The sequence below is a fragment of the Berghia stephanieae genome, chromosome 12 (assembly GCF_034508935.2).
Source record: "Berghia stephanieae isolate SIO BIC M18660-M18661 chromosome 12, UCSD_Bste_1.3, whole genome shotgun sequence".
NCBI lineage: Eukaryota > Metazoa > Mollusca > Gastropoda > Nudibranchia > Aeolidiidae > Berghia > Berghia stephanieae.
Genome location: NC_088371.1, coordinates 32,717,835 through 32,726,712, shown reverse-complemented (window position 1 = coordinate 32,726,712; position 8,878 = coordinate 32,717,835). Strand labels below are relative to the sequence as shown.

At 37.1% G+C, this 8,878-nt stretch overlaps 1 protein-coding gene across 1 annotated transcript in view; it reads left to right on the top strand.

Moving 5' to 3' along the window:
• LOC144957636 (uncharacterized) overlaps positions 1 to 8,378 on the top strand; it is a 33,411-nt gene extending 25,033 nt beyond the window's left edge. The window contains exons 13-17 of the mRNA XM_078888981.1: positions 48 to 171; positions 1,231 to 1,426; positions 4,064 to 4,206; positions 4,863 to 5,146; positions 7,919 to 8,378. Of these exons, the coding sequence (XP_078745107.1) occupies positions 48 to 171; positions 1,231 to 1,426; positions 4,064 to 4,206; positions 4,863 to 5,146; positions 7,919 to 8,333 (1,162 nt within the window). The 3' untranslated portion in view covers positions 8,334 to 8,378. The remainder of the gene's footprint in view (positions 1 to 47; positions 172 to 1,230; positions 1,427 to 4,063; positions 4,207 to 4,862; positions 5,147 to 7,918) is intronic.
• The last annotated feature ends 500 nt before the right edge of the window (positions 8,379 to 8,878 follow it).

Genomic DNA, 8,878 nt, shown 5'->3' with positions numbered 1-8,878 from the left:
ATCACTACCACCACCACCACCACCACCACCACCATCTCTATCCCCAGGAATAGTCTGGACTACTTCATCTACATCTACATCAAGCCCTACGCCCGTTGTGGTCCCTACGCCATTGGACTCATTCTGAGATACGCCATCTTTAAGACCAAGTTCAAGGCCAAATTAAATAAGGTAAACTATCCCCCCCAAAAAAACAAACAAAAAAACATTGGACGCCATACGACATTTGATCGATCCCAGATGCCGTCGAGATTTTAATCTGACCCCCTGTCCACCCAGCAGTGAATCAGAGCGATACCGATATCAACTTGGATCAAGAGATAATGATATCACTTTGGAATCGATAGATACCGATATCAACTTGAATTCGAGCAAAACCGATATCAACATGGAACCAAGCGATACCGATATCAAAATCGAATCGAGCGATATCGATATCAAATTGGAATCGAACGATATCAATATCAAATTGGAATCGAGAGATATCGATATCAAATTAGAATCGAACAATACCGATATAGTCATCATAATATTAACTTTGATTTCAAGACAATATTCCATTAGTTTTCGAAATCAAGATTCGATCCAATGTTTTAGTTTGTTTTTAAGGGGTTTTCAGCTCTAGCAACAGATTAATAAGGTTATATCAGGGTCAGTAAAAAGGAAGAAATTGGATAGTAAAATGTTCTAGAATTACAGTTGAAGCACCCAAGAAAAGATTAGACAAAAGGGAATTGGTTCAAATAGGAAACAGATTTAGATTCCAAGAGCACACTATCAAAGTACTTAGTTTGAGATCACCTAAAAGTCTCTTCCAGACACAAGCACGCGGTCCCCACAAAGAGGAATACACGCAAATTTTTACAAAATCGTATATAATATGTAAACATAACAAATAAAAGTGCATAATAGATTTACGAGACAAAAAATATCTCCAAAACTCTAACTATACATTTGACTGTTTCCTTCCCAGCTAGGGTATCCGGCCAGGGCCAGGACAAAACCAAATAATTTCATTCCAAGACAACGACAGAGAGCATGTTGGAAAACAGATACAGGGGGATAGAAGACACAGCTAACTATGAGACGGACGAACGCAATTAATTTCTACCTTTTGGATAAGACTCCAGCCTATACGAGTTGACGAAGGTTACAAGTAAATCCGTTACCATTGATTGGGTTTTTGATTCTGAGGGACTGACTTCTATATTGTTGTATTTTTATCAACAGTTCGCCCTCGGATGGATACTGGCTGTAGGAGGGGGGATAATTCTAGTTTTTGTCACTCACGACAACTACAAGGACTACGGACTTATCTCCCCTGAATTGTCCGCCGATGCCTCCAACGCCTATGAGATAGTTGTCCGCCCTTTGTGGGCTGTATGTGTGGCCTGGATGATATTCGCATGTTCTAACGGCTATGGAGGTCTGGATAGTTTTCCCCCCTCGTCACCTTTCTTTATATTATGTGTTTTGTTTTTGTGTTTTTAAGGGATTTACGGCGCTTGCAACACATTGAGGTCAGATCAGCGCCAGTAAAAATGAAGAAAATGGGATAGTAAAACGTTGTAGAATTACAATTAAAGCACACAAGAAAAGTTAAGATAAAGTGGAATTGGTTCAAATAGGAAACAGATGTATATTCCAAGAGCACACCATCAAAGTACTTAGTTTGAGATCACCTAAAATTCTCACCCAGACACCAGCATAATGTCCCACTAAGAGGAATACACTCAAATGTTTAAAAATCATCAAAAATATATAATCAAATCATAATATCTTTAAAATGAAAAAATAAAAGTACATTACAGAGAGAAGAATTACAAGGAAAAAATATAATCTCCCAAAACTATAACAATACATTCGACTGTTTCCCACCCAGCCAAGGACTACGGCCAGAGTCAGGACAAAACCAAGTAATCTCATTCCAAGACAAAGACAGAAAGCAATTGGAAAACAGACGCATGGGGATAGAAGTAGAAGACACAACAAGTACCTACCTGCCCACTATAGGAGTTGGGGAACCTCGCCCAGTTTCTTTATGTTTATAAATCGTCATCTCAAAACGGTATTATGCCGGGATGGTTCAGGTGGTAAAAAATGAATTTATGAACATGAATATGAAACTTGGATAAAGTTTAGTTTACCCGGGTTACCATGCCTATCTATTACCTATTTATGAGACAAATTATAGGCGTAGTATAAAAGATAATGTTATTTTTAGTTTTTGCATATTAATGGTAGTTGAATAAAACTATCTATGTTTTTAATTTTATTTTTTTCAATTTTGAAAAGTAGCAAAAATCTCTAGGGTTGAGTGAGTTAAACGTTTAAACTTGTATCAAGATAACATTTGTCTCGGACGAAGGTTAGCTGTGAAATTATATACGTTTTATAATAATTATTTTCAGATTGAGAGATATCTGGCAACATTCTTGTTTTATTGAGGCCAAAACTGACAGACTCTGAAAAAACACATTTATACAATTTTGGCCAGACACTCCCCGGAAAGGGTTTCCTAACTCACATTCTCTCACCGTACTCAGGTGTAAAATGAGTACTTGGCTGTTAGCAGCATTGTCTATGTCCTAAATATTTGTAATATCCCCTCACAGGCATGTCTCGTCCTACATGTTAAGTTTTGCTGTTGAGCACACTTAGTGGATATTTCTCTATATAATGCTCATGTGATTTGTTTTTAATTAGAAATTCTAACTTCGTATGATTTATATTGACAATGGACTAAAATTAACATTTGAATTGAAAAGCCTTTTCATCACCATTGACAATTTACTAAAAATAAACCTTTGAATTGAAAAAAAAAATCATCATCATTGACAATTGACTAAAAACCAAGCGTTGATTTGAAAATAACTATTCATCACCATTGACAATTGACTGAAAATAAACCTTTGATTGAAAATCATATTCATCACCATCGACAATTGACTAATAATCAAGCTTTACATTGAAAAGCATATTCATCACCATTGACAATTGACTAAAGATAAACCTTTGATTGAAAATCCTATTCATCACCATTGACAATTGATTAAAATCTAGCTTTGAATTGAAAATCCTATTCATCACCATTGACAATTGACTAAAGATAAACCTTCGACTTGAAAATCCTATTCATCACCATTGACAATTGACTAAAGATAAACCTTCGACTTGAAATCCTATTCATACATTGACAATTGACTAAGATAAACCTTCGACTTGAAAATCCTATTCATCACCATTGACAATTGACTAAAGATAAATGGGGATAAAAAAAATAAAGTGAGTAGATGTGTTGCAAGCGCCGTAAAACCCTTAAAAACAAAATCAAACAGATTTGAAAATGAATACACGTAGATAAACCTTCGACTTGAAAATCCTATTCATCACCATTGACAATTGACTAAAAATCAAGCTCTGAATTGAAAATCCTATTCATCACCATTGACAATTAAAGATAAACCTTTGACTTAAAAATCCTATTCATCACCATTGATAATTGACTAAAGATAAACCTTCGACTTGAAAATCCTTTTCATCACCATTGACAATTGACTAAAGATAAACCTTCGACTTGAAAATCCTATTCATCACCATTGACAATTGACTAAAGATAAACCTTCGACTTGAAAATCCTATTCATTACCATTGACAATTGACTAAAGATAAACCTTCGACTTGAAAATCCTATTCATCACCATTGACAATTGACTGAAGATAAATGGGGATAAAAAAATTAAAGTGAGTAGATGTGTTGCAAGCGCCGTAAAACCCTTAAAAACAAAATCAAACAGATTTGAAAATGAATACACGTAGATAAACCTTCGACTTGAAAATCCTATTCATCACCATTGACAATTGACTAAAAATCAAGCTCTGAATTGAAAATCCTATTCATCACCATTGACAATTGACTAAAGATAAACCTTTGACTTAAAAATCCTATTCATCACCATTGATAATTGACTAAAGATAAACCTTCGACTTGAAAATCCTATTCATCACCATTGACAATTGACTAAAAATCAAGCTTTGAATTGAAAACTCTATTCGTCACCAGGCGTCATCAACTCCATCCTGTCCTGGACTGCTTGGATCCCCCTATCTCGTCTGACCTACGGAGTCTATTTATTTCACGTCATGGTCATTCACTACTTCAACAACAACCGGCGGGCTTTGGCTTATTTCACCAAGGAGTTTGTGGTAAACCCCGCCTCAGAAAAACATCATCATCATCACCATCATCATCATCATCATCATCATCATCATCATCATCATCATCATCATCATCAACAACAACATCAACAACAACATCAACAACAATACACCCCCCCCCCCAAATAAAAAAAAACAAACTTAAAAAATTACAACGGAAAAAAAAACAACAAAAAAAAACAAAACAAAACAAAAAAACAATATTTTTAAAAACCCAAAAAAACATAAGGAATATTCCAAAATAATAAAGAATAAAGATAATAAAAAATATTTAAAAGCAACAACAACAATCGGTAATAACAACTTACATGAACTTATATCACCAACAGGTAAAGGTATCAAACGACTTGTACATCTTTACAGGTTTGATAACCCAAATTGTCATGGTCTCATTGTTGTAATGGAAATACTGTCAACCCAACGCAAAATATTATTGTCCATTACAACGATGTTAAAACAAGCGCACAACTTGAGTTGGGTTATCAGACCTGCAAATATACATGCAAGACATTGGATATAACAAAAAATGACATTTAGTCCCGCTTACCTCGTTGTATCCGAGGTCCATTGTTTAAAGATGTATCTAGTTATTTTTTTTCTCGGACAACGGTTAGTTGAAAGGAAATAATAATCTTTATTTTCAGATTGAGAGATATCTGGCAACATTCTTGTTATCCTATGGCATGGCCTTTGTGGCGTCCTTGTTAATCGAGACACCCGTTAGAAACTTGACCAAACCTTCTTCAGGCGGGTCAAGCTCCAGAAACACCCAGAGCCACCCTTCTGAGACAAACGGTCGGCAACGACCTGTCTTGCCAGCATCGGCGCTGTCCGATGGCGGTAAATTGTCTCGCCATGGGAAGATGGTATCAAAAAAGGTGACGTTTGAGAATGAGCCGCCTCGTTCTGGATCCTCCAATCCATACAGGTTTGTTTAAGTCTATGTATTGGGGGGGGGGGGGGGGGAGGGGTCACAATAGCTCAGTTGGTAGAGCACTCTCTTCGCATGCAAAGCGACCAAGATCGATCCGGGGTGCAGTCGAGATTTTTGTCTGATCCGTCTGTCCACCCATCAGTGATTTTGAGTAGCTGGGTCTGTTAGATCTGGCAGAAAGTATCCAAAGGGTAGCACGCAATTGCTATTGTCCGATTCACGCTATATAAACCGAGATAAACTCCGGCTCCATGGGCCTAATGGCTCTGAAAGACTGTTTTTAACGTCAATGTATATTTATACACAGGTCTGATAATTTAATTTGTTATGATCTCGTATTTATAATGGAAACACTGTCAAACCTACGTGTATTCATTTTCAAATCTGTTTGATTTTGTTTTTAAGGGTTTTACGGCGCTTGCAACACATTAAGGTCATATCAGCGCCAGTAAAAAGGAAGAAAATGGGATGGTATAAAAGTTGTAGAATTACAATTAAAGCACCCTACAAAAATAAGATTAAGAGGAATGGTACTAATAGGGAAAAGATGTAGATTCCAATAGCATACTATCATTGTGCATAGTTTGAGATCACCTAAAAGTCTCATCTAGACACGAGCACAGGATCCCAAGACAAAAAATATAATCTATCAAAACTCTAACTATACATTTGACTGTTTCCCTCCCAGCAATGGTATCCGACCAGGGCCTGGACAAAACCAAGTAATCTCATTACAAGACAAAGACAAAAAGCATGTTGGAAAACAGCTATAGAGGGATAGAAGACACAGCAAGTGACTCCCTGCCCCCTATGGAGGTCAGGAACCCCACCGAGATGTTCAATTTGATAACACGAATTGCTGTGGTCTCATAGTTGTAATGAAAATACCTTCAAATCAACATATCTTCGCCAAAACAAGCAGCTTCGAATTACAAAGAAAGTATTGGACTGAAACCCACAGGGCAGAACATCAAGGAGAAGTCCACGGGGAAGATGGAGAAGAGTTAAAGAAGCTGATATAATACAGAAAAGCGATAAGACATGGAACGAGATTTAAAAAAAAAAGTTAGCTCGAGACAGAGAGGTATGGAAACTTGTTTGTCTGTGACCTATACCATGACCCATGGGGAAAAAGACAATGATGATGATCTTGGTGAACCTGTCCTTATTTATAAGTCTTATAACACAAATTGCTGTGGTCTCATATTGTAATGAAAATACCCTCAAATCAACGTGTATTTATTTTAAAAGTCGGTAACAACAAGATATGAGTGAGTAGAAAAGTGCCAGAAGACAATAGAGAATATTTTTTTTTCGCGGCGGTGGTGGGGTTTGAACCTGCGACCTTATTGGTACGACAACTCCGCCTGGCAGGTGAGAGCGTGGCTCTACCGTGTGAGCTATCCACGAACACAAAAAATATTCGTTTCAAACCCAAGTCATATTTCTAGAGCCCTCTCTCACCCACTTCTTGGAGATCGCAGGCTCGCTCGCGCACAACCATCGCGAAGTTATTTTTGACCAGCAGTTAAGCTTAATAGCCAATATTCTCAACACAAACATATAACATAGAAACGATTGAGACATTGAGTATGCTCCGGTATATGGGGTGAATTTTTAATTCAGAAAAGTGAGTGGAGCAGGCACTTATGTTGGTAACAACAAGATATGAGTGAGTAGAAAAGTACCAGAAGACAATAGAGAATAAATTTTTATTTTATTTTAAAAGTCGGATAACTTGAATCGCTGTGGACTCATAGGTGTAATAAAAATACCCTCAAATCAACATGTACTTAATTTACAAGTCTGATAGGTACCACAAACTGCTATAATATAGTAGTAAGCCTCGCAGTCCGAATGACGCTTGCTGAGAATTGTGTGATTCAGTCATGATCGATAAGTATATCTGCTCTCTCCATCCATGTTGTTAATTGCTTCCATTGGTCACGGTCCTGGGCAAGAGTTTTGAGGCTGTCAAGATCTTGTTTTGACTTTAGTACGGAGGGCACTGCAATATTTCTTAGTTCTTCAGGGATTAATTCGGCCTCATCTGAATCCAGAAATTTCTGATATGTAGAGATCCTGGTTCTGGGTAGTTACTATTGTGGTCTCATAAGGTGTAATGAAAATACACTCAAATCAACATGTACTTAATTTAGAGGTCTGATAACCCAAACTGTTATCGCTCCATTGTTGCCAAGGGGATTACAGACTAACAAGGAACATATATTGAGGCCTGACGCTCCTTCGAGTACCACTCTGTGCAGCTCAAAGTTGGGTTCTGAGAAAAGATACTCACTCAAAACCTCTCACCAAACTCAGGAGTAAAAATGAGTAGCCGCCCATTAACAGTATTGTCCTTTACTTTATGAGCTGTTGTTGACAGATGAACTCTTTTAAAGCACATTGAGCATGTCAAGTATTGCGTATTGCGCTGCATACATGTACAGTATATGCTCAAGAAGAAGAATGTTCATTTTAGTACAGTATTCAAATCGATTATTGAATTAACTCACTCAATCCTACATGCTACTTTTCAAAATTGGAAAAATGTATCAAAAATGAACATGTGCATAGATAGTTTTACTCAACTACCCTTGACATGTAAAAAAATTAAAACATTAGCTTTGATAGTACACCTATAATTTGTCTCAGAAAAATGTAATAAATATGCATGGGGTAAAAGTAACAAGGATATAGTCGGTGGTAGAGTTGAGTGAGTTAAATTAACATAGTACTATTATTTTCAATCGCAATTGATTTCAGTTCCACGTCGACCATGGCTAGATCAGCACGTCTTACACCAACAACCCCGACCGCCCCTTACATGCATGCAGATGAGATCAACACGGTCAACCAACCGTTCGGGGAAACACCTGCTACACCAACTCAACTGCTCCAAGCAGACGGTGTCAGTAACGACACATCTCCTGCTCCAGTTCTTGCAGATGCTCCAACGTCATCACCAACATCTTCAGAAGACGTCCGTGTAGATTTTCCTGACAGAACACCTCAAGAAACCTCCAATAATGACAACAACCCTTACGACAATGAAAACAACGTCAGGATCAGTGGTAGTGCTGGGTACCCAAACCTTGCTTACGTCACCGGAAACGATGAAAGTGATTGGCTATCTGCAGCATTAGCTGATGGGAACAATGCGCAGCAATCTTCAATGTGATGTTTATACGACTAGAACTACATAATAAATTATTTTATTCTTGAATTTCTACGTTTAGAGTTTCGAACAAGTACCTAAAACCGCAGCGCAATCTTGGGAGTGCGCAATGAAAACGACGTTGAAATTTCAAACGCAAGAGTTAAAGAATATTTTTTATTATACATTACAATGATCTCACCCACGGTATATCTCGTTAAGATTTATACTTTACAACACCAAAGGGTGAAAATAATATACCTCTCCAATGATCTCACCCCGGTATATCTCATTAAGATTTATATTTCACAATATCAAAGGGAGAAAATATTATACCTCTCCAATGATCTTACCCACGGTATATATCATTAAGATTTATACTTTATAACATCAAAGGATGTAAACATTATACATCTCCAATTATCTCACCCATGTAATTTCCCATTAAGATTTTATACTTTATAACACCAAAGGGTGTAATTATTATATTATAACGGACACCAAAATAGTGGATCTTAAAAAAGATTATTGTGGTAAAACCGGATGTTTGAACAACCCCGACCGCCCCT